General features: G+C 55.8%; 1 protein-coding gene across 1 annotated transcript in view; it reads left to right on the top strand.

The window, feature by feature from the left end:
- The window catches only part of IGSF21 (immunoglobin superfamily member 21), an 83,979-nt gene that overhangs the window by 28,282 nt on the left and 30,006 nt on the right, over positions 1-25,691 (top strand). Inside the window, exon 2 of the mRNA XM_054222682.1 lies at positions 6,314-6,427. Within this exon, the coding sequence (XP_054078657.1) occupies positions 6,314-6,427 (114 nt within the window). The remainder of the gene's footprint in view (positions 1-6,313; positions 6,428-25,691) is intronic.

The following is a 25,691-nucleotide window of genomic DNA, read 5'->3' as shown; positions in this document are numbered from 1 at the left end:
TGCGGCGTGTTGGGTCATCCTGTGATGGTCATTTTTTTGCTTTTTGGCTGCTGGCGTTTTGATTTTTGCTGGAAAAGTGCCTGGGAGGAGAAAAATGGGTTATTTGAAGTCGGGCACCTGTGACTTGATTTAATTTTGCCTCGGGTTTCAAGCCATCGAGGGATGCAAAGAGGGATGAGCTGGGGTTTGGGAATTTCATGGCAGGGTATGTTTTTCCATGGGGTAATTAGCCAAGGATAGCACTTATGGGAATGATTTGCGGTTAATTACCCCTTCGTGTCATGGCTTATAATGAGAAAGCGGATGGGAGGAGGAGAGGTTTTGTTCTCCAGACAACATGGGAAATATCCCAGTCCCACGTGGACAGCGGGATTGAGGGCACCCTCACCCAGTTTGCCAACGACACCAAGCTGTGTGGTGTGATCGACACGCTGGAGGGAAGGAACGGCATCCAGAGGGATCTGGAGAGGTGGGTCCGTGCCAACCTCATGAAGTTCAACCAGGCCAAGGGCGAGGTCCTGCACCTGGGTTGCGTCAATCCCAGACACACATCCAGGCTGGGCGGAGAACGGCTGGAGAGCAGCCCTGAGGAAGGACTTGGGGGGGTGTTGGTGGATGAGAAGCTCAATGTGATGTGTCAATGTGCACTGGTAGTGCAGAAACCCCCCCACATCCCGGGCTGCCTCCCCAGCAGCGTGGGCAGCAGGGTGAGGGGGGGATCCTGCCCCTCTGCTCTGCTCTGGGAGACCCCCCTGCAGTGCTGCCTCCAGCGCTGGGGTACCAACAGCAGAAGGACACGGAGCTGTCGGAGCAGGGACGGAGGAGGCCCTGGAGATGCTGGGAGGGCTGGAGCCCCTCTGCTGTGAGGACAGGCTGAGAGAGCTGGGGGGGTTCAGCCTGGAGAAGAGAAGGCTCCGGGGAGACCTTCCAGCCCCTTCCAGTCCCTAAAGGGGCTCCAGGAAAGCTGGGGAGGGACTCTGGAGCAGGGAGGGGAGCCACGGGATGAGGGGGAAGGGTTTGAAACTGGAAGAGGGGAGATTTAGATGAGATCTGAGGAAGAAATTGTTTGCTGTGAGGGTGGTGAGCCCCTGGCCCAGGTTGCCCAGAGAAGCTGTGGCTGCCCCATCCCTGGAGGGGTTCAAGGCCAGGTTGGCCGGGGCTTGGAGCAACCTGGGCTGGTGGGAGGTGTCCCTGCCCAGGGCAGGGGAGTTGGAAATAGATGGTTGGAAATAGATGGTTCCCTTCCAACCCAAACCATTCTATGATCTCTTCCCCCTCCCAATGGCTTTGCAGTAGGGACCATGGGATGCAGCCCAGACTGGGTGCTGGGAAGCCAAGGGATCATAGAATCATAGAATTGTCAGGGTTGGAAGGGACCTTAAAGATCATCTAGTTCCAACCCCCCTGCCCTGGGCAGGGACACCTCCCCCTAGATCAGGTTGCTCCAAGCCCCGTCCAGCCTGGACTTAAACACTTCCAGGGATGGGGCTTCCACCACCTCTCTGGGCAACCTGTTCCAGTGTCTCACCACCCTCGTGGTGAAGAACTTCTTCCTAACGTCCAATCTGAATCGTTTTAATCCATTCCCTCTAGTCCTACCATTACCCAACAGCCTAAAAAGTCCCTCCCCAGCTTTCTTGTAGGCCCCCTTAAGATCCTGGTAGGCCACTATAAGGTCTCCTCGGATCCTTCTTTTCTCCAGACTGAACAGTCCCAACTCTCTCAGTCTGTCCTCACAGGAGAGGTGCTCCAGCCCTCTGGGCATCCTCGGGGCCCTTCTCTGGACATGTTCCAGCACCTCCGTATCTCTCTTGTAGTAGGGGCTCCAGAACTGGACGCAGGACTCCAGGTGGGGTCTCACGAGAGTGGAGCAGAGGGGGAGAATCACCTCCCTCCACCTGCTGATGCTCTTGGGGTGAACTGATGTTGCTTTAGCTCATAAAAAACGGAGCTTTGCAGGTGGAGGACCAGAGATGAGCCCTCGCCGTATCACCCTTTACCGCATAAATTGAGTTGTTATTTCAGCTCTGAGCAAGGGTTTCCCAGCACTTTGGAAGGTGCAGGAGCCAGGCTTTAAGGACCGGCTGAGACCCTGAACGCGTTACGTAGAGATTTCCCACCTACAGGGAAAATTTGGGTTATTCCGGTCTTAATGAGGACTTTCTCCACCAACTCGCTTTGCCATGGAGCATCCCCCCGGTTTGGGATTCACCCCGTTTTAGGAGGTGCTCAGCCACCAGCGAAGGGCAGGGGGGAGCCGCCTGCTGCTCTTTGCCTCTTACCTCATTAATCTTGATTACGGAGCCCTTGCGCCCGAGTTAATTTTCTTGTAGATGCATATCAGTCATGTAGCTGGGAATCTCTTAAAAGCTAATGAGGAATCGCATCCTCGCTACGTTATTACTCGGCTAATTAGTACACGGGCTTCTTCTGGAAAGGTCAGGAGAGAGGAGCTGAGAAATTTTGCCTTTTTGGAGCCTTTTTTGTGCCGAATCGGGGTCGCCGAGGACAGATGGAGGAGAGTCGCTCGCAATACTCTGTCCTGGATTTAAGCTGCTCCCAAAGGATGTCGGAGATGAGGCTTCGGACCTAGTTTTCCAGGCTGGATCCATCCCTCGCGAGGGTGGGAAGGACGGGGATGGAGGACGACAGGGTGTGATGCCTGGCGGGAGCGATGCAGCTTTTTGCAATGGGATGGGACTGCGAGGAAACCCTTATTTATTTAAAAAAACCACCACAATATGGAATAACCCCCCTCACGGTGCAGATGGCTGCGTTTGGCCGGGGAAGGAGCATCACACCCCAGCGGCTCGGCTCATTTCATGCCTTTCCAGGGGACCGAAGCCTCCGGCGCTGTCAACCGAGCAGCTTTTACCAGCCGCTGTATTCACACGAAATTAAAACCCAGGCGAAACCCAAGTGAGCCCGACACCCAATACAAACGGCAATATTTTTATCCAACAATTTACATCACTTACTGTCTCCTCCAATGTCCTGGGATCCGGCTGACAGGGCCGCGTGCTTCTCTCTGGGTTTCCCTGCGCTCAAATATTAAATCTGGAGGCTGCCAAAGACGCTTTGCCAGGGGAAAACGACTCCTGGTTCTGAACGTTTCGGGACATTTAGTTTAGGCTTCGCTCCCCGGGTCATCGCTTTTGCTCGGGGGGAAGGTTCGTGCAGCCAAAAGGCAGAGCCGGAGCTCCAAGGGGCTAAAATTCAGGTTGAAAAGGCATGGGATTTATTTCTTTCTTTAATATTTATTTTGCAAGGAGGTATCTCGTTAAACATCTCTTCTGCCTTGCTTCTGTCTGGATGACCCTTCACCGCTTCCCAGCCTAAAATCTTCCTGTCTTTAAGCACTTTGGCCTACGGGCGACTGCATCCGAGGGCAGAAAAAATACCTCCGTGCGCCTCCTTGGGAAAAATTCCAATTAAGTCCCTGCTTGCTTGGGATGGGAGTGAAAAAGGGGATGACGGGGCTGAAAAAGGGGATGGTGAGGGATGGAGCCGGGGGTTTGCGGCTCGGCAGGGCAAAGGAAGAAGAGGAAAAAGCCCGTCTCGGCAGAGGTGTCTGGGAGGGGCAGCTGGGAGAGGAGCTGACGGCACCATCGGGGTCGAGCGCGGGCAGTTACGGCGGCAGAGCGGCTCTCGGAGCCCGGCAGCACGCTCGGCTGGGTGAACACGCTTTCACCTCGGGGCTGGAGCTTCTTTAGGGTCTGCTGGCTTTGCCGGGATACTTCCCGCGAGCGCCGCCCGTTCTTCCTACCCCTGGCTGTTCTATTCCCGGCCGAGCAAAGCAAAGGCGATGTGGCGACGTCTCTCAGGGGAAGGGGGTCTATCAATCCCGCCATCAAATAAAGCCAGGTTTGATTCCTAGGCATCTCCACGCAAGAACAAACCGTGGCTTTTCCCGGCAGATGAAAGGCGAGGGGGAGAAGGGAGAGAATATCCAGCTCACTCAAAGGAATTCCAGCAACTAATTGATTTTATTTAATGTTGTTTTTTTTTAGCGCCAATCTACGCAGAGCCTGATTTCTTTCGGGGCGCTTATTTAAGGCACAAACCCATAACCCACCAGTTTTCATTAGACTGGTGTCACTGGTTGTGCCCAAGTCTCAACACAGGGGATGTTCCGCATCCGCATCCCAGGGAAACCTTTTGCCCTGATGCTTTTTCTGCAAATATAAGCCTCAAAAGAGGACGCTGGGGTTGGGTTGGGTTTTTTTTTTTTTCTCATAGGTCTGGCTTCGCGCTGCTGGAAATGAGGGGCGTTCGCGTGCTTTTGGGAAGCGGTGGAGTTAAACGGGGCTTGAGGGCTGTAAGAACAAGTGTCGGGGCGACAGGGTGAGCGCATGGGATGGGGGGGAAAAAATCAAAAGCAATGGCAAAAAAAAAGCTGATTTTGCAAAGACGAGAAGTGTGTTCTGGGGGAAAGTTTCTTCTAATGTGGAATAGCAACAGAAAGAGGCCTCCAACCTCGAGGAAAAGCTTCCTCCAGCTCCCTAATCTCTTCTTCTGTCTGCGAGCCCCAGGCCATCCCGCTCCCTACCTGGGCTCTTCGTGAATGATACTCGCGTCGTCCCCTATGTCCAGGAACTAATTAAATCTGGGGAGTTCGAGGAAAACAAGGTCATCTGCGTGGCAGGGCCGTGGAGGGGCATGCATCCCCTGCTAGCGTGTGATTTTGGGGAGGACTGAACGGCTGCAGGGCTGGATCCTGCTGCTGGGGGCCGCAGGCAGGGGGGGATTGCTGAAGGAAGGGGGGTCTGGTGGAATCTGCTGCCCCAGGGCTTCCTCTGGCTCCTTGTGCCTGCATCCCGCATCCCTGCCTGCGCCCCGCATCCCTGCCTGCACCCCCCCCCACCTGCACCCCCCATCCCTACCTGTGCCCTGCATCCCTGCCTGCATCCCTCCTGCTCCCCACATCCCTGCCTGCACTCCGCATCCCTGCCTGCGCCCCCATCCCTGCCTGCATCCCCCGCACCTGCACCCCTGCCTGCATCCCCCATCCCTGCCTGCATCCCCCCACCTGCACCCCGCATCCCTGCCTGCACCCCCCATCCCTGCCTGCATCCCTCCTGCTCCTGCGCCCCCCATCCCTGCCTGCATCCTTCCTGCTTCCCACATCCCTGCCTGTACCCCGCATCCCTCCCTGCATCCTTCCCCCCACATCCCTGCCTGCACCTCTCGTGCTCCCCACATCCCTGCCTGCACCCCACATCCCTGCCTGTACCCCGCATCCCTCCCTGCATCCTTCCCCCCACATCCCTGCCTGCACCTCTCGTGCTCCCCACATCCCTGCCTGCACCCCACATCCCTGCCTGTACCCCATATCCCTCCCTGCATCCATCCCCCTCCTGCCCCCCACATCCCTGCCTGCATCCCTCCTGCTCCTGCACCCCCTCATCCCTACCTGCATCCCCCATCCCTTCCTGCTCCTCACATCCCTGCCTGCACCCTCCTGCTCCGACACCCCGCATCCCTCCCTGCACCCCGCATCTCTGCCTGCATCCCTCCCCCTCCTACCCCCTGCATCCCTGCCTGCATCCAGCATCCTTCCTATGCCCCCCCCGCCAGTACCGTGCCCCCCTGCGCATCCCCTCCTGCACACACCCCCCAACTCTGCACCCCCCCCGTGCAGCCCCTCGCTAAACCGCCCTTCTCCTCCTGCGCCCCTCTAAACCGCCTCACATCCCTCCTCCTGCACCCCCGTACAGTGCCCCCCTCCTACCGCCCCCCCCCCCCAATACACCGCGCACCCCCTCCGTATACCGCTTTACCCCCCATGCAGGGCGCAACCCCCCGTCCTGGACTGCGCATCCCCTTCCCCACCTCCATACACCGCGTCCCCCTTCCCGCGCCCCCCCCACAAGACACCCCGCACCCCCCAAATATACCACGTTACCCCCCCCCCATACACAGCACAACCCCTCCTGCCCGGTCCAACCCCCCCCCCCCCGCCGCCTCCCGGACCGCGCATCCCCTTCTCCATCCTGCATCCCTCTCTGCATCCCCCCCCCCCCATATACCGCCCCCTCCCTCCAGTCCCGTGTCCCCCCCCCCCCGCCCCGGCCTCGTACGGCGCTCCCGCCCCCTCCAACACCTCCCGGGGGCCGGGCTGGGGGCCGGGCCGGGGCGGGCTGAGCTGCGGTGGGCGGGGGGGGGCCGGGGGCGGGCAGCCGCCAGCTCGCTCCGCTCCCGCTGCAATAAATCGGCTTAGGGCGGCAGCGCGACGGGAGCAGCAGCGGCGGGGGGGACCGCGGGAGCCAGGCTGAGCCCCCCCCACCGCCATGCCCGCCTGCCCCCCGGATAGGGGGCTGGGGCACCGGTGAGCCCCATGGGGCTGCCGCCCCCGCGGGCATCATGCGGACCATGAGCCCCCTGCCCCTCTGCCTGCTGCTCTGGGACCTCCTCGATCTGGCGCTGGGTGAGTGTCATCCACCCCCCCCCCCGACTCCCACCCGCCAGCTGGGGACAAGGGACACCCCCCCGACACCCCCCCCTCCGGCCCCCCCGCACGGTCGCTGAAATAATGGGGTGCCCACCCGCACCCCGGTAAGGATGCGGCGGCTCCGGGCTCCGCATCCCCCCCGTGGCTCGGGGGGTGATGGGGGGGCTCCGGAGGGTGCCGGGGGGTGGGGGAAGCAGGCACCCCGTTCGGACCCGTGAATAGGACACTGGTTTTGGAGCCGTTAATGGGGCACCCCCGGACAGGGAGCTGGTTTTGAACCCGTTAACAGGGTGCCGGTGTTGGACCCCTTAATGGGGCAGCTGTTAATTGGGGATCAATTAAAGCACCTGCTTTGGACCCGGTAATGGGGTGCTGGGGAACAGGGTGAGAAGATGGGGGGGGGGGGGGGTTGTGTGCTCGTCCCTCGCCCCTGAGCCAGCGTCGCTGCGGGGGGACCAGTATCCCCCTTCCCCGATGCTCCGAAATGGGGCTCCGGCTGCGAGTCCCAGCCCTGGCTCCACTCTCTCTGTACGGGGGGGGGCGTCTGAGCCTTGGGGACCCCCACAAGCCTTGGGTCTGAGCCTTGGGGACCCCCTTTTTGGGGGGGTCGCAGCACCCAGGGGCACCCCAGCCCACCCTGCCCCTTGGGCGTGCAGGGGGTACCCTGATCCCTATGGATGGGAGGGAGGGGGGGGACCCAGCAGGGAGAAGCAGCCCCCCAAATCCCCCCCATCCCAGGGGTTTGCACCTCGCTGAGCTCCTAAATGAACATCTGGACTCCCCGCTTTGCTCCGCGGGGGGTTTTAATGAGACACTCCCACCCCCCCTCCATCCCATCCCCAAAAGCGGGGCTACCAGGAGGTAAAAATTCATGGAGCAGGAAACTTTCCCCTCCCCGCATCCCGGAGATTGGGGGGTGGCCATGCAATTTAATTTCTCGTGCATTTGAACGCAGTCTTCCTCTTCTCCCCCCCGGCCTTTCCCCAAGCGTCCCCGTGCCCCCCCCCCCCCCCGCCCCGATCACCCTCTGTGGGGTCTCAGGTGGCCGCTCTCTAACGAGCACAGCGAGACCCGGCTGCTCTCCGGAGTCTCTACCGAGCGCTGGGTGACGGAGGGATGAGCAGAGCTTGCTCGATATCGCCTCTTTATTTATTTATTTATTATTTTTTTCATTTATAATGTACTTTTTCCTCTCTGGAAAGCCGCCGTCAGCTGCTGCAGGGCGCGGGGAGGGGGAACGGCGGCCGCCCTCTGCGGGGTTGAGCGGGGAGAGGTTGACACAAAGGAGCCAATTCTTCCCCGGCACCGCCAGCAGCTCCAAAATCATCCCCGGGGAAACCATGGACCACCGAGGTTCTCCAGAGCCCGGCTTGGATTTGGCTGGACCAGGGGCGGGAAGGCATCCTGCATCCCCTGCATCCCTCTTTGCCATTCCCCCCCGATGGGTTTTACGCGCTGCCAGGCTGCGGCTCCTGCTTTTTTCCCCCCCTCCTTCCCCGGTTTGCTCCGTGCATCCCGAGCATGCCGCCGGCATCCTGCTGCCGAACACGCGGTCGATAATAAAACCTGCGCGGGTCAAGGCAGGGCGAGGGGGGAGGGGGGATAGAACTTGTGCCAAATCCCACCTGGATCTCCTCTCCCCCTCCACCACGGTTTTAAGGTCACGGATAGATAATTTCCAAGGAACAATTCGTCCTCCCGGCTTTTCCTCAGCCACGAGCTGTCCATCACCACTCCGTGGATCATTTTTCCGTCCTTTCCCTTCTATTTTATCTCTGCAAGCTGGGCAGTTGCTCTTCTGCTGCTGCCGCTTTGTGAGAGCGGGTGAGCGGGTGTGGGCAAATCTGTGCTTGAAATGTGTATTTTGAGGGGGGGGGGGGGAAGAGGTAAAAGTTGTTTTGTGGTGGGGCTAGAGGAAGCTGGGGGAGGGTCATGGGTTCTAAAGCGATGCGGGAGGAGGATCCTGGCGTTCAGTAGGGTCTCGCAGGCAGCACTTGGGTTTGGGCATCCGCGAGCCAGGTTTTGGCTCGTAAAAACCACGCCGGGACTTCGCTGCTTTGCCGTATCCTGAGGATCAGCTGCTTTAAGTATCTCCTGGCCCTCAGTGGAGAAACGCTGTCCCAAAAAGCCGGTTTGCCCTCTGCTTTTTTCAGCAGACGGCTAAAAATCGTTGCAAAAAGCCTGGTTTTGGGGATGGGTGCCCCCACGCTGATGCCTCCCTTCGCTCCGGGCAGCAGGAGGCTGCGGAGGCCGAGCGCTGCTCCCGAAATTCGGTGGGCAGATGGCTTTTCCGTGGCTGACGGCATCCTTGGCTGGAGCTGGCGGTGAGGGAGGACATGCCCGCAGAGGTCCATCCCCTCCTCATCCCGGCGCTTCGCACACCGGGGATGGAGCAGGATCCGGCTGCGTCTCCCGGGAAGATACGGGGGTGGGCACGTGCCCAACACACAAACTCCCACTGCTCTTCCCTACAAGTGTATTTGCTCTGGGTGTCTTCCATACGCCCCCAAAGCCATTTTGGGGGGAATCTCCCCTATTTTTATCGTCACCTTACATATTGCGCAGTGCCGGCTCGGCGGGCAGCTGCCCCCATCGCTGCCCCATCCAGGAGGTCCCGCTACCGGGGGATCCATCAGAAGGGCTTCCCGTCCCGCAAAGCATCCGCGCCTTCGTGTGGGAGCATTTTTTTGGGGAGGGGGGTTTCCATCCATCGCCTGCTAACGAAAAAGCCCTTTTATTTCCCCTGAAGGAAGCGGCTTGCTTCCTCCTCGCTACGCGGTGGGTGGGCCAGATCCTTCCCGATGTGTGATACATCCCTCCGGGGAGCGTCACCCCCTGTAAAACAGCTTTTTGTCCTTATAACAAGCTCGATGTCTCCCCTTGGCCAGGAAAAAAATTGCTGCCTGGGGCAGGGCTAAGTGGGTTAAGGAGCCGTCAAGATGGAAAAAGGAGGGCAGGCGGAGGAGGCGAGGGGCTGGACCACGGATAACGACGGAGCCGTAGCCCCGGGCTCCCCCATCCCTTGGTTTTGGAAAGCCGGGGAGCCCCATCCGCAAGTGGGGCGCTGGTTTCTTGGCATGGCCGAAATCCGGGGCCGGCCGAGGAGCCGGCGCTCTCGGCTTCTCGCCTGAAATCCGTGCCCGTGACATGTTCGCGGGGGTTTGTTTTACGGCCGCGTAAAACCGGAGCTGTGTTTCGCCAACACGAAAGGGAGGGCTAAATACGTCAAGTTTTGATCTCGGCGAGATATTTATATAGTCCTTAGCGGAGCCCATGGCACCTCCTGCGATGGGGGCGGGGGGGGAAGGGGGGAAAATTCAAGCGGAGCTCCTTATTTGAAGCTGTTTATGGGTTTTCTGGCTTTTTGCCCCAAAACTGATTTGCTGGGGCTTGGCTTTGCAGGGACCTGCCCTTGGGGATATCCCTTTGCTGCTCGTCCATATTTCTTTTTCCTCGATTTTTTTTTTTCTTTTTTTTTTTTTCTCCTCTCCTTTTGGTAATGGAAAATAATGGCAGGTGGCTTTTACCGGGGTGATGGGAGCCACCTGCTCGCGTCTCTGCTGAGCTCCTTTAAAGAAAAGAGGTTTTTGGTGGGAGTTTGCGTGCTGGGGGGGGGGGGGGTGGGGGGGAAAGGAGGAGCATCTTCCGCGCCGCGTGGGAGCGAAACCTGCTCTAATTCACCTGCAAGTGCGCGGCACTGACCTGGAAAGCCATCCCGCGCTCCCTCCAGCCTTTTCTACTCGTGTTTTTCCCCGGCAATTTTTGCATTCAGCTCAGGGTCACCTCTTTTTATGGTCTTTTTCCTACTGTTTCCATGAATTTTGCTTTTCCTTGAAGCCCGTGCTTTGCTCTCCGGGTAAATCCAGGCCACGCAGGCGGCCGAAGCCCTTTCCAAAAATCCTCCTAACCGTGCTGATTGCCCTTCCCCAATTAGCCCAATTTTTCCTCTTCCCACCGGCTGCGTTTTGTAGCGGTTTAGAGCTGCCGGTTTGAATCCAAAGCTCTTTAAAGAAGCTTTAACGCAGGCAAGTGTCTTCCCCTCGCCTTGTACCTTTCCGAGCTAATAAGCATCTCCAGGGTGCCCAGATACTCCGGGCTTCATTTCTCCGCCGAAACCCTCACGCGTTAAATTGCGGCTGGTCCCTGGCTGTCCCGGAGCATTTCCATGTGTCGGAGTTCAGGTTTGGGGTATTTACCTCCCCAATTCTTTCGCTGCAACAAGTAATCCCTTCGTATCCTTAGCACGCACCCCCACCCCACCCCCAAAAAAAAAAAAAATAATAAAAATCCTAGGGGTGCTGTAGGGTTCGGGTTGGGGCTGTTGCTCCTCTGTCGTGAAATAAGGACTTGTTTTAGAAGTCCTGGCTTTGCTTCTAAGAGCCTGGAGCTAAGCAGCCCCCGCTATCCGTCGTGTGATAAGTGCTATATGCAATGAGCTATATGTTAAATGCTACGTGCAGTGTGCTCCATGCCAAACGCAAGGCGCTACGTGTTGTACGCAGTGCGCTAAACGCAAGGTGCTACGTGCTGGGCGCAAAGCGCAAGGGGCTGCAACGCTAGAAGCTGCGTGCTAAATGCAAGGTGTATTTACATGCTATGTACTAAATACGATGCGCTATATGCTATAAGCTACGTATAGTGTGCTAAATGCAAGGTGCTACATGCTATAACCGACATGCTATAACCGACATGCTATAACCGACATGCTATAACCGACATGCTATAACCGACATGCTAAATGCAGTGTGCTAAATGCAAGGTGCTACGTGCTACAAGCTACATGCTAAATGCAACACGCTGTAAGCTACCTGCTAAATGCAAGGTGCTACATGCTATAAGCTACCTGCTATACGCAATGTGCTACATGCTATAAGCTACCTGCTAAACGCAAGGTGCTATAACCTACCTGCCATAAGCTATGTGCTAAATGCAACGTGCTACGTGCTATAGGTAGCGTGCTGAACGCAAGATGCTACGTGCTATAAGCTGCATGCTAAATACGACGTGCGATGTGCTGTAAGCTGGGCACTAAATGCAGGGCACTACACGCTATAACCTACATGCCGTAACCTACACACTAAATGCAAGGTGCTACACGCTAGAAGCTATGTGCTAAATGCAAGGTGCTACATACTATAAGCTACGTGCTAAATGCAACACGCTATATGCTATAAGCTACATGCTAAATGCAAGGTGCTATATACTATAAGCTACGTACTAAATGCAACACGCTATATGCTATAAGCTACATGCTAAATGCAAGGTGCTATATACTATAAGCTACGTGCTAAATGCAACACGCTATATGCTATAAGCTACGTGCTAAATGCAAGGTGCTATATACTATAAGCTACGTACTAAATGCAACACGCTATATGCTATAAGCTACATGCTAAATGCAAGGTGCTATATACTATAAGCTACGTGCTAAATGCAACACGCTATATGCTATAAGCTACGTGCTAAATGCAAGGTGCTATATACTATAAGCTACGTGCTAAATGCAACACGCTATATGCCATAAGCTACATGCTAAATGCAACACGCTATATGCCATAAGCTACGTGCTAAATGCGAGGTGCTACATGCAGTGTGCTAAACGCAAGGTGCTACACGCTGTAAGCTACGTGCGAAATATAACGTGCTGCATGTATTGCAGCACAATTGCATGTATTGCTAAATGCAAAGTGCTATAGCCTACATGCTAAATGCACGGTGCTGCGTGCTACATGCGGTGTGCTAACTGTAATGTGCTACATGCTGTATGCAATGTGCTAAATGCAAGGTGCTACATGCTATAACCTACATGCTAAATGCAAGGTGCTGCGTGCTATATGCGGTGTGCTAAATGCAAGCTGCTACGTGCTATAAGGTACGTGCTAAACGTAATGTGCTACATGCTGTAGGCAATGTGCTAGATGCCAGGCGCTACATGCTAAATGCCATGTGCTATACGCTGTAAACTACACGCTAAATGCAAGGTGCTACACGCTGCAAGCTACGGGCTAAATACAACGGGCTGCATGTGGCGTGCCAAATGCAAAGTGCTATAACCTACATGCTAAACGCAAGGTGCTACGTGCTATAACCTACATGCTAAATGCAAGGTGCTACGTGCAATGTGCTAAAAGCGAGGTGCTGCGTGCTAAATACAGTGTGCCACGAGCCGTGTGCTAAATGCAAGGTGCTATAAGCTACGTGCTAAATGCAACATGCTATAAGCTACGCGCTAAATGCGATGTGCCATGTGCAATGTGCTAAATGCCAGGTGCTCTGTGCTATAGGCTACGTGCTAAATGCCAGGTGCTATATGCTATAGGCTACGTGCTAAATGCAAGGTGCTCTGTGCTATGGTGGTAAACGCCAGGTGCTACATGCTATAACCTACATGCTAAACGCAAGGTGCTACACGCTGTAAGCTGTGTGCTAAATGCAAGGTGCTATGTGCTATAGGCTACGTGCTAAATACAGTGGGCTACATGCAGCGTGCTAAATGCGATACGCTACCTGCTACGTGCAAGGTGCTACACGCTAAATGCGACGCGCTGCCTGCTACGTGCAAGGTGCTACACGCTAAATGCGACGCGCTGCCTGCTACGTGCAAGGTGCTACACGCTAAATGCGATACGCTGCCTGCTACGTGCAAGGTGCTACACGCTAAATGCGACACACTGCCTGCTACGTGCAAGGTGCTACACGCTAAATGCGACGCGCTGCCTGCTACGTGCAAGGTGCTACACGCTAAATGCGACACGCTGCCTGCTACGTGCAAGGTGCTACACGCTAAATGCGACACGCTGCCTGCTACGTGCAAGGTGCTACACGTTAAATGCGACACGCTGCCTGCTACGTGCAAGGTACTACACGCTAAATGCGACACGCTGCCTGCTACGTGCAAGGTGCTACACGCTAAATGCGACACGCTACCTGCTACGTGCAAGGTGCTACACGTTAAATGCGATATGCTGCCTGCTACGTGCAAGGTGCTACACGCTAAATGCGATACGCTGCCTGCTACGTGCAAGGTGCTACACGCTAAATGCGACGCGCTGCCTGCTACGTGCAAGGTGCTACACGCTGTATATATCCCAGCCCTCCCGCATGCCCCGTGGCTTCTCTGATGCCCCCAAGCCCTTCCAGGCCAGGTCTACCCTGGCGCTGGGTCCAGGCTTGAGCCACATGGGAGCTCAGCTCCTGCATCCGTGGGTGCTTTGTGGAGCATCCAGAGGTGACCTGAACCGTGCGCTCGTGAGCCTCCCCCTTCCCCTGGAGGTGTTTCAGGGCTTCGCGCACCCCACCTGCCTTTCTTTTTCTGGTTGTCATTGCAGAAAAGGTCTTTTCTTCAGAAAATCCTTGTCTGGGGGCGCTTGACTGGCTCTCGCCTTGCTCCTTACGCCAAGTGCTTTAAGATCTGCGGATGAAAAGCTCTGCGCAGTGTCGGGATAAGAGCAGGTTTTATTTAATCCAGATGCGCTAATGGCTTGGGAATTAGGCTGAGACAGGGGCAAGGAGCCTGCTAAGGCTCCTGCAGCGCTTGCCGAGGGAAAAGCCATCCAGGGAGATGGAGATGGAGCTGAAACCTCACCCTGGCAAGGATGGAGATGGCCAGGACCTGCCTGGGACCATGTACAGGGAGGACAAAGCATCACCCCCCTTGGGACCCGCCAGTGGTGGGATTTCCTTAGCGCTTTGGGGTTTTTTCCCTTATTTTTTTAAGAGAAAACCTTGTTTTCAGTGATGTCGAGTCAGTCTCTTTGCTCGGAAGTTGGCAAAGAGGAAAACGAAGGGAAGGAGCCCCCAGATTCCTATTTTTTGGGGGTTGTTTTTTTGGTTTGGTTTGGTTTGGTTTGGTTTTTTTTGGAGGCAGGAGGTGCAGCTCTCGCCTTGCAAACTTCCCGGCTCGTAAATCCCGCTGGGAAGAGCCGAGGGAGCGGGGAGGATGCAGCTGATGTGGCTGGTTTTGTTCCCTTGCCAAGCTGCTCTCTTTGCCCTTTTGTTTGCTTTCTGCCGAGGCACTTGGAGTACTGATGGGCTTGTTTTTAACTAATCACTGGCGCTCACATTATCTCTCCCCCAGCATTATCTCCTTCCCACTTTTCCCTGCCTCCTTCCTAAAATAAACCGTCAATCACGGCCTTGTTTTCAACGCTTTTGGGACTGGATTCGCCCCGAGCGCCAAGGGCGGGCAGGCGGGCTCGTAGCGAAGAAGCGCAGGGACAACGGACCCGCCGCTGAGGTTTCCCTCTATGGAGTTATTGTAGAAAATTAGGTTTTTAGGGTCTGGGGAACCGTTTGGACTGGGGAAGGTGCGTGCCCTGCCTCTTTTCCCCTCTCCTTTGGCTGAGAAATGGAGTTTGGCCCCCCCAAAAACACTGCGTCGGAGCCCTCTAGTGGGGTGACCATCTAGTGGGGTGACCTCCAGCCCTTTTGGGGTGACCCTCCTTGCCGCGCCCCTGCCATCTCGCAGGGTCATCACCTGAGGTGGCGTCCGCAGCAGAAGCCAGCGTTGGAGCCGGCCCTTTGAAAAGTAATTAGTGCTTCTATTAACTAGAAGCAAAACTATCATTAATAGGGTCCGGACAGCCCCGGCGAGGGAGGTTTGAAGCAGGGATGGAGGTTTTTCCAGCGCTGGGCTGAATCCACAGCGAAAACCTGGCTGCTGGAGACCACCTGGGGGGAGGATTTGGCTGTTGGCTTCGCAGGGGTTTAGCCTTCAACTCCAAGGAGGTTTGGGGAACAGCAGGAAAAACCCACGTTTCCCGGCAGAGGGCCGTTGCGACCCAATGGAAAGGGGCTTTGAAGGTGGAAACGTGGCGTCGCCGAGCCCTTCGCAGCCTCCAGACCACACGTTTTGTCTCTTCTGGTGCTGGCAGCGCATCTCCAGCTGCAAAAGCCTTCTTGGCTGGAAGACCGGGTGTCTCGGAGGGCTGCCGGCGTTGCAAAACGGAGCAGGGGAGGTAGGGATTTAGTTCCTCTCCTGCCCAAACCTCCGTTTATTTTCCCGTTTATATAATGCCTTCAACAATATACTTCGGAGGGGAGGGCGAAGGGGATTAGCAGCCGCTATTCCAGCCCTGCTCCGCCCTCCCCTCCGGCGCTTGCCGATAAATCCCGATGTTGCATCCTATCTGCCCAGGACAGGGAAAACGGGAGCCGGAGACCCTTCCGTTGGGATGCGCCTGCTTGGCGCGTGTATTTATACCTGTTTGTTTCTTTGCAAAGGGATCGGCAACGACGGGGACAGGCCGGAGCGAGGAGAGATGCTCTGTGCTGGGGGTTGGCTTCTCCCCAAGGGGGCAGAGTGATGGGTGGGACGCAGGGTGGGACGGGGGACATGGTGGGTGGCACTTGGGTTCGCTCCTAGGTGGTCTGCCATCCATGGAAATGCTTTTTTCAGGGATGGGTTTCATGGATAAACCTGGATTTGCTGGGACCAATGTTGCTTTTGATGGTGCTCGTGCTGGGGAGGACGCCCGGCTGGTCCCCAAGGGGAGTTTTATTCTTGGTCCTGGTCTTAAAAGAAGAAAGGGGTGACCTTTGGCTGGCAGTTGTCATTGTCATGGGCACCGAGCGATGGCTTTGAGAGCTGCTGGCTCCTCACGGTGGGCTGAGATGGACCGTAACAGCAGGAGGGGGAGGAAAAGGCTCACCAAAAGGACCAGGATCACCCCAATTTTGGTACGGGGGGGATGCGGGTGAGCTGAGCTCCCTGTACCCCAGCGAGCCCTCTTGTAGAGACGAGCACCTTCTTCAGCGCAAGCCGGGGCTGTTGGCTGTGTCTTCCCTTCTGCGCCAAAAAAAAAAAAAGAAAAATAAGGCAAATCCATGGTTTGATTGGATATAAATGGTCTGGAAGGGGACTTTAATGGCCAAGTGATTTAGGTTTCCATCCCAGCGTTGCACCTCCGGAGAGCGGGGTTCAAAGCTTGGCTCTAAGTCGGTCTTAGGAAGATTTCCAACCTGAATTCGGGCAGTCCCTTCATGTATCGTGTTCTGAGGTACTTCTTCTGCTCCATCCAGCATCTTTCTCATATTGTAAGCCCAGAAAAGCCCCGTTCCCTGCGGATTTAGCTTCTGCACGAGCTATTAGATGGAGGCCACGCGCACAGGCTTTGCCATCCCACCCCCGTGCCCTGCTTGCGGCACCGAGAGCATCCCACAAGCCGGTGGTTGAATTTGGCCGGTTTTCTTGCTTTTCTCCTAAAGATATACCTGCCAAGTTGCATTGCAGAAGGATGTGGTGACTCAGAGCAGGGTGGGAGGACTTGGGCAACTTCGCCGTGCCCAGCACCCCAAAATACATCCGGCAAGCTGCTGGGGAGCGGAGTTTTTTCCATGTCGGATGAATTAACGGGCTAGATCTGCCAATGCGGAAGCACTGTGTAATGGGTAGATGTTGCTCCAGAAAGGAAGCAAAAGATGTATCACCAGCAGGGACAAGGCTGGGCGATACCGCGACTGGTTGGGCTGCCAGACAGAGACCATCAGTCATGGAGGAAAAACCTCCAGCGCTTCGTCTCCACGCGGGGCCGTCTTCTCCGTGCGACTTGATGATGAGATATTTTCCATAAGTGCTGGCCGAGGCGGCTCTGTTTAAGCTACGCTTGCATCTCATCGCGTGACTACAGCTGTTTGGGGGTGGGTTTTTGGTTGGTTTTTTGGTTTGTTTTTTTTTTGCTTCTCCGAGGAAGTTCTCTGCAAGCGGGTGAGGGGCGCAAACTGGCTGGCGATAGTCGGGTTTTCCTCCTGCCGGAGAGCGAATTTACGCCGCTGTAATTATAGCAGCGGCGTGGGAGCGGAGCGATGCTCGAGGAAGCTCAGGCGAGCCCGGTTTCCAAATTAAAACCCTTCTGCTCCTAGAAATGTGGCTTTAACGTTGTGAGGTTTGGGGTGTTTTGGTTTTTTGGGTTTGGTTTTTTTTTTTTTTTTTTTTAAGAGCGGGGAAACTACATCTGGGCGACTTCGTGCTGGGAAATGATTTGGAGCGGGGCAGGATTTGGGCACTCAGGTGTTAGGGATGCTCGTGCCCCCTGGGTTTGTTTGCATGGACACCCCCCACCCCTCCTCCTCCTCCTCCTCCTCCTCCTCCTCCTCTGCCTCCTGATCTGCTGAAAGCTCCCCGCCGCCCGAAAACAGCCCGGTTCTTTAAAATTGAAAGGGCTTATTTCAACAATGTTATCTCTCTGGCGAAGGGAGAGAGCATATTGAATGGTTATATTTAGTGCCGGGTGTAGGACAAAGCAGATGCAGAGAGATTTTTAACGCGGGAATGTTAATCACTTACGCCATGCCGCCTCAGAGATGCGTATATATATATATTTTTTAATATATATATGGGACACGCACGTGCGCAGACACCCGTGTACTTGCCGAGGATGAGGATGGGAGTTGAACATTCCTCCTTGATTTACTTTTTGACCTTTTTCCACTCTGGAAAACCCATCCCGGAAGGGTGGCTGGGCGCTGGAGATCCCCCGAAACCCCACAGCAGGAGGGATGCGCTTTGGCTGTAGGGGGGCATGCGCGGCCCTCCCTCAACCCCCCCCACCTTCTTTTTGTCCCCCAAAACGGGACGGGGATGGGAAGGAGAGCACTTACAGGCTTGCGAATGGGCTGTTTAACACCCCCAGCAGCGCTTTTTCCCCCCTCCCTTGCACCCCGGCGAGCCGCGAGGAAAGCCTACCGCATTACCCAGCCGCTATTACCCACCCTCGCGGGAGCACTGAATTAAAGGAAATATTTTATGATCCTACGCTTCGTTATGTTTTATTAAAAGCAGAGCATCGGCCTCCCCTGCCGCATTCATCGGATCAGAGGCTCTGTTGGGTTTTTTTGGTTTGGTTTTTTTTCTTTTTTTCCCTTTCCCTCCCTCCCTCCCTCCCAAGCTCTGGCTGCCGGCGCTGCTGTTCCCAAAGCATCCGACTGCTTGGGTTGGTGTCGGGCCGGTCCAGGGTCTCCTGGCAAAGGAGGAGGAAAATATGCACTGGAGGGGTGGAAGATGTGGCCGATCGGTTTAGCTGAGGACGCTCCGTAGCCAGAGTGGCGCGGGGCTGTGGAGTCGTGCTGCGGGAACAGCCGGTGGAGGCAGGAATGGGGGCGGCCGTGGGAAAGGGGAGTCGTGGGGAGATGGCATCCCGCGGAGGCGTTTGAGTCGTGGATGGAGATGAGCAACATCCCCATGAAAAGACACTCAGAAAAGCCTCCCCTCTGTTTTTCACCTTTGGTGGTCAAGCCCAGGTTGGGAGAACCTCCAGGATATCGCCCTTTTGGGGGAAAAGATCCCCAAAAAGGCCTTTGCAGAGCTAAAGCAGCGAGCGGGGCCGGGAGTTTGCTCTGTCAACCTTTGAGACCAGCAGCAAAAAAAGCCAGACAAATATTGATAGCCAGGCATATCTGGAAGCAATTGGGAGACAGAAAGCTATTAATTAGCAGTTATTTCTCAATGGTGCGGAGATGGATAGGGATTAAGGTAACAGCCATGTGCATCCTCTCCGTAAGAGCGGCGAAGTAACGGTAAATCAGCGTTATGAATCGGTGCTGTAAGAGGGAGATATGTTTTAATCTTATTAGCGGCGCGGCATTACTGGGAGAGCAAAGGGATTATTAATCACGGAGCATAAATCGGGGAGAAGAGGGTAGCTTCGAATTAGCCATACGGCTTTGGAGAGCGGAGAGGGGCAGCGGAGATGGAGGAGGAAGGGCAGCGGGTGGAGGCTGAGTCGGGGGGGGGGAGGTACCCAGGGAAAGGGCAAAAAGCCCGTGCCGGGGAACGAGGGAGAGGTTGGGATGCGGCCGCCCCCCGCCTCGGCCAAATCAGTGCCTGGGAGTGAGTGAAGGGACGTCTCTGGGCCGGTGGCAAAGCCCAGAGCGGGAAATCGCTGTAGGTTGTGTCTGTTACAATGTAGGATATGCAGGGATCTGTCCCACCAACCCACCCGCCTGTCTGGCCCTCCCTCCGTCCTTCCATCCCTTCGTTCCTCCCTCCCTCACTCCACCCGTCCCCATGTTGCTCCCTCCCTCCATCATCCCTCCATCCATCCCTCCCTCCCTTCATCGCTCTGTCCCTCTGTTCTTCAGTCTATCCCTCCCTCTACCCCTCCATCCCTTCCTCTATTCCTCTGTCCATCCCATCCTCCATCCCTGCATCCCTCCCTCTATTCCTCCGCCTATCCCATCCTCCATCCCTCCCTCTACTCCTCTGCCCATCCCTTCCTTCATCCCTCCATCCCTCTATTTTTCCATCTATCCCTTCCTTCATCCCTCCCTCTATCCCTCTGTTCCTCCTCCCATCCCTTCCTTCATCCCTGCATCCCTCTCCCCATCCCTTCCTTCATCCCTCCATCCCTCTATTTTTCCATCTATCCCTTCCTTCATCCCTCCCTCTATTCCTCCACCCATCCCTTCCTTCATCCCTGCATCCCTCCCTCTATTCCTTCCTCCATCCCTCCCTCTATCCCTCTATTCCTCTGCCCATCCCTTCCTTCATCCCTCAGTCCCTCCCTGTATTCCTTCCTTCATCCCTCCCTCTATCCCTCTATCCCTCTGCCCATCCCTTCCGTTGTCCCTCCATCCCTCTATTTTTCCATCTATCCCTTCCTTCATCCCTCCCTCTATTCCTCCACCCATCCCTTCCTTCGTCCCTGCATCCCTCCCTCTATTCCTTCCTCCATCCCTTCCTCCATCCCTCCCTCTATCCCTCTGTTCCTCTGCCCATCCCTTCCTTCATCCCTCCATCCCTCTGTTCTTCCATCTGTCCCTTCCTTCACCCCTCCCTCTATCCCTCTATTCTTCTGTCCATCCCTTCATCCCTCCATCCCGCTATTTTTCCATCTATCCCTTCCTTCATCTCTCCCTCTCTCCATCCCCTTCCCCCATGTACAACCAGGAGAAGGCGCCGGCTGCCTCGGGAGCGCTCCGGGTGCGAGCACAGAGGGTTTGCAGCGACGGAGCAGAGGAGCGCGGTGGCTTTGGCTCCTTTTTAGCACCCACCTGGGCTAACGACGGTGACAATCTGGTTGCCCCAGGGTCGACTTTGGGGTAAAAAGCTGCGCATCACACTCTAAATGTCAAAAAAAATGTGGATTTTGTAGCTCTTGAGACTTCTGCCCAGCACCAGGCTTTATTTTCCCCCTTCCTCTGCCCGAGGTTGTGCCTTTGGAGAAGTTGTTCAGAAGGAAAATGGAAAAAAAATATTAATAATAATAATAATAATAATAATCCCTTTCCGGTTACGCGGCGCAGGAATCGATGGCGCGGGCAGAGATCGCTCACGGCAGGCACCCGCGGAGGGAGGGGGAGAATCGATGGCTGCCTCGTTTGTCACCAATCATAAAGGTGGGATAATTGGATTTCCTGCTAAAAGAGAACTAAATAAATAAATTCATCACCTGGGTCATGGTCACCAACGTCTCCTGGGCCACCTTGGCCACCTTGGCATGGAAAAACCCTGCCAGCACCTTGCCGGGACTCTGAACTTGGTGGGAAACTTGACGGCAGCATCTAAGCCCAAATCTTCATATTTAATTTCTTTGGTGGAATTAACTATTTTTCCCCTTCCGCCCACCCCGAGCCTGCGTACCTCCTGCTGGAGCTGGAAGAAGAGAAGGTTTAGGGAGGATTGTGGGGTTTCAGGTGGGAAAATTCAAAACTGCGCTTCTTTTTTCCGAGGAGCGGCATCTCTGATAACCCCTCGCCGTTACTCCGGGCTGGGCTTTTTGCTGGATCTCAGATGGGTTTGTGAAGGGTCTACAAGTGGGGAAACTGAGGCACCGGAGCGGGACTTGCTCCAAAAAGCAGCTCCCGGCTGCTTCCAGCTCTGCTAATGAGCCGCGGCTGGGATTATGCTCCAGCCTAGATTAACGCCACGAGCAGCGGTTTCAAATAATTAGCTGCTGGCGTCGTAATCCTCACCCCGACGGAGGGCGAAGCAGCGGCAAAACCATCGGCTGCCGCCGGCAGGTCCTTCCCCAGTTCGCCCAAGCAGCGGATCCGGCTTTGTGGGGGGCTCAGCGTCTTATTTCCCCCCCCCCCCCCCCCCCCCCCCGTCAGGTTTCAACATCTGTATCTAATCCATCAGCTCCAGTTTGGAGCTCTAACAAACCAGGATACAAATAATTTGCGCCCTTTTATTTTTTTTATTTTTTTTTTCTTCTTTTTTCTTCCCCTTCCCTCCTGGATTGCGTCGCCCGGGATGGTTTTTGCTCGGCAGCGCTTTCGGCGCTGGCTGGAGACGAGACCCTTGACCCCAGGTGAGGTTTTCCGTAATCCCTCCTGCTCGGGGCGCAGCATCCAGGCGTTGCGTCTTCCTGGTGCCGACACGGAGAGATGCCAGAAGGGATCCGGCTGACGGGGGGGAATCTCTTCCGCGTCAGGATGGAAAGCCGAGCCTGTTGCTGGGAAAAGGGAGTCTGGATATTTGCTGGGGGGGGGGGGCGGGGGGACGGAAAACCCCATTTCCATTCCGTTGCAGAGCGGGATTACGCTACGGTATCTCCTTCTCCTGCCACACTTAATTGTGGATTAAACCCCACATCTGCCCTCGGATGGAGGGGCGGGGGGGGGTTATTGCTGGAGATTAGGAGATCCCGCCGCCCTGGCCGTGATGCCGCTTGATTAAAAATAAGGGGGGGAGAGGAAAAGTAGAGGGGGTGTGAAGTTTTAGCGCGCGCAAGCCCTGGGGGGGCTGCTAAGGTTTGCAGGGTCCCTGGGCATCCCGGCCCCGAGCATCAACCCCCATCGGCACTGGGGAGGTGACCGTGATCCGTCTATTTTTCCGGGGGGATGCTGCACCATCCCGGAGGTGTTGCATTGAATCTGGGGGGGGGGGGGACGTGGACGGGGGGGCGGCGATGGGCTCCTGCTCTGCAAAAAGTGGGATCGAAGGAAAATTCCTCGTCCGGCGAGCTCGGGAATTTGCTGGGGAAAGATGAGACCCGACCCCGACACCCTCCCCCCGCCCCCGCCAAAGTCTCCGTGGAAAATACGGGCAATTCCCGCGCTCGGTGGAGAAGCGGTCTGCGTTGCAGGGGGCAGCAGGGGGGGAGAGCTGGGAAAGCGATAACGGGGTAAAATAAGAAGGGATCGGGGGGGTTTTAGCAGGTCTCGAGGTTAATTAGGATCCGTAATGAGGAGCTATTAGGAAAAGGAGAAAGCAACTCTCTCCCGGGAGTTATTAGCAGAAGTGGCACGCAGGAGGGAATTATTGCCCTGGGGTTGAGGGGTGGGTGGGGGGGGCAGCAGTTTTGGGTGGAAGGCTTTAAGGAAAAATCCACCTGCCGGGGAGGAAAGGCGCGGGAGAGCGGGAAATCCGGCGGGAACTGGGTTTGCTTCCCTGGGGAGAGGGAAATTTGGGGTGGGAGGGGAGGGACGCCCGCGCTCAGGGCCGGCACAAGGCAGCGCGGGGATGGGGGGCGTCTCCACCCCCCCCCCCCCCACATTGCACCCCGTTTTGCCAACGTCTGTTGGCTTCGGCTCATGGGGTGGGAATAAAATTGGGGGGGGGGGCGGCTGGTTTAGGGGCCTCTGCCTTAACTAGGTGCCGTTTGTCAAACAGCGTCGGTGGCAGGCTGCGCTGCAGGCGATCAGCCCCTATTTGCATATATGCATACATGCAAATGAAGAGCACAATCCCCATTTTTAAAAAAAAAAAATGGGGCATTTGAGGCCCAGGTTGAGCCGGGCGCATTTTGGGCTTCATTTTGGCACCGGCAGCTGTTTTCACAGCTGGGGAGAGACCAAGAGGTGCCAGCAAAGCCATTGCTCCGAATCAGCGATGCCGCTGGTTTTTTTTTTTGGGGGGGGGGAACTTCAGCTCTGCCAGACTCTGTTTCCCCCTCCCCTGGGACAAGGCATCATTTAGGACTCTCAAAACCCACCCCCCAAAAAAAAGCACCCGGGGATGGCCAAACCCTTAAATAACCCGTAAATTGGGAATAAAGGAGCAAGACTGATGAGCGACGTAACGATGACAGACATCCTCCCCCTCCCCAAAAAAAAAACCAAACCCAACGACCCAGCGCGGGGTCACGGCCGCCAATTTCATCAGCCGTCAACCGCAGCCGGGCGCTTCTAGCGCTGCGCTAAAGCGTTAGCGTTTTAACGGCAACATCAGTAGCGTGAGGACGCGGTAGTAAAATATACTCCTCCCTCCCCTCCCCATGCCCCAGCGTCGTTAGGAGACGGAGGCGTGCGACGTAAGCCGTTGGCTTTACGGCGACGCGCGCGGAGCACGCCGGCGGTGTGTATGTGTGGGGGGGGGGGGGGGGAGAAAAATTATAAATAAAACTTTACTGCGCTCGAGTAAATGCTGCTAAACATACTTCACGTCTGCGCGGCGGCGGGAGATAAATATTCCATCCATAATTTATGTACACGGCTTCGCAGCCGGGGGCGGGGGGGGGGGCTGGTAGGAGCTAATAAAACGCGATATATCAAGAAGACTTATCAATGCAGCAAGCGCAGCCCTGCTGATAACCTGCGTGGGGTGGCGGGACCCGCCGTCTTCGCGTCGACCGTGCTTTTGGGGGGTTGATTTGTGGGGTTCAGGGGTTGGGTGAGTGTTTGCCGAGCGGGCGGTGGGTTCGGTTGGGCCTCTGGTCTTTCTCCGTGTGTGTGCGCGTGGAGAAATGCTCGTCTCGGAATGACCTCAGTTTTCAGGCTTGAGGGTGTTGAAATATTACCCAAATGGAAGATATTTCCCATTAAGCCCAGTAAGGTGCCCTCAAAACTGCTCGCAATTCTCCAGTGCCTGTTGCTTCCCTCCAAACCTCCTTTTTCTTGCGTTCCATCCCGAAATTCCCACTTCACCGTCTGGAGCATCTCGCGTTTTGTAGTCGGTGGGTTTGGCTCCGCAGCGGCTCACGTCTCTCGGGGCGGGCAGGATGCGAACCTTGGCTTCATGACATCAGGATTTACACCGCCAACATTGTGTCTCTGAGTTTCTCTCCGCAAAATCACCTAATTTTTAGGTTGAGGGATCCATTGAGCACCCAAATGACGCATCCAAGGTCGTCCTGGGTGTTTGTAGCAGGGCACGGGCTTGCTCCAGCCGTTTTGCCTCAAAACTTCTGTCTTTTTGCTGGAATGACTGATTTCCCGGGGATTTCGAGCAAACGCCTTGACGGAGATGTACTACAAGCACTAACTTGGCGCCGCGAGTAAAAGAAGCCAAGCTAGAAATGGGCTTTCTCATCTTGTGCTCCGATGAGCTGGAACAGCCTTCCCAATGAGCCTTCGCTTAGAAAACGCACAATGAAGACGTTAAAGCGAGTTTTGTTTCGGTCCGTGCCCAAGCCGCGTAGCTGATATGGATGGCTCTATCCGCCGCGGATTTGTTTGCGGGGAGAAACACACCAAAGCTGGCGCCAGGCTTGTAAAAAGCTCTTTACACCTATTTTATTAGCCAGTGCTTGGTGATGGATAGGGCTGGTGCTTGAGTCGTTGATAGAGGAGTTACGGGAGAGGGAAAGGTGGGAATGCTGGAAGGAGGAGACGGAGAAGGGGCAGGAGATGGGTGTTGGAGATGGAGAAGACACCGCAGCATCCCGAGGCTCCCACGGCTCAAATCCCCCATGGCATTTGCATGCCCAAAGTTGACCCAAACTCTCCCTTTTTGTGTCCGAGGTCTTTTATCTTGGATAGAGCTGGTGCTTGAGTAGTTGGTAGAAGAGTAACAGGAGAGGGAAAGGTGGAAATGCTGGAAGGAGGAATGGAGAAGGGGCAGGAGATGGGTGTTGGAGAAGGAGAAAGAGACACTGCAGCATCCCAAGGCTCCCACGACCCAAATCCCCCATGGCATTTGCATGCCCAAAGTAACCCAAACTCTCCCTTTCTGTGTCCGAGGTCATTTATCTCGGATAGAGCTGGTGCTTGAGTAGTTGATAGCAGAGTTATGGGAGAGGGAAAGGTGGAAATGCTGGAAGGAGGAATGGAGAAGGGGCAGGAGATGGGTGTTGGAGAAGGAGAAAGAGACACCGCAGCATCCTGAGGCTCCCATGACCCAAATCTCCCATGGTATTTGCATGCCCAAAGTTGACCCAAACTCTCCCTTTTTGTGTCCGAGGTCTTTTATCTTGGATAGAGCTGGTACTTTAGTAGTTGATAGAAGAGTAACAGGAGAGGGAAAGGTGGAAATGCTGGAAGGAGGAGATGGAGAATGGGCAGGAGATGGGTGTTGGAGATGGAGGAGACACCGCAGCATCCCGAGGCTCCCACGGCTCAAATCCCCCATTGCCTTTGCATG

The sequence above is a fragment of the Rissa tridactyla genome, chromosome 16 (genome assembly GCF_028500815.1).
Source record: "Rissa tridactyla isolate bRisTri1 chromosome 16, bRisTri1.patW.cur.20221130, whole genome shotgun sequence".
In the NCBI taxonomy this organism is placed as follows: Eukaryota; Metazoa; Chordata; class Aves; order Charadriiformes; family Laridae; genus Rissa; species Rissa tridactyla.
This window is presented reverse-complemented; position numbering and strand designations above follow the sequence as displayed.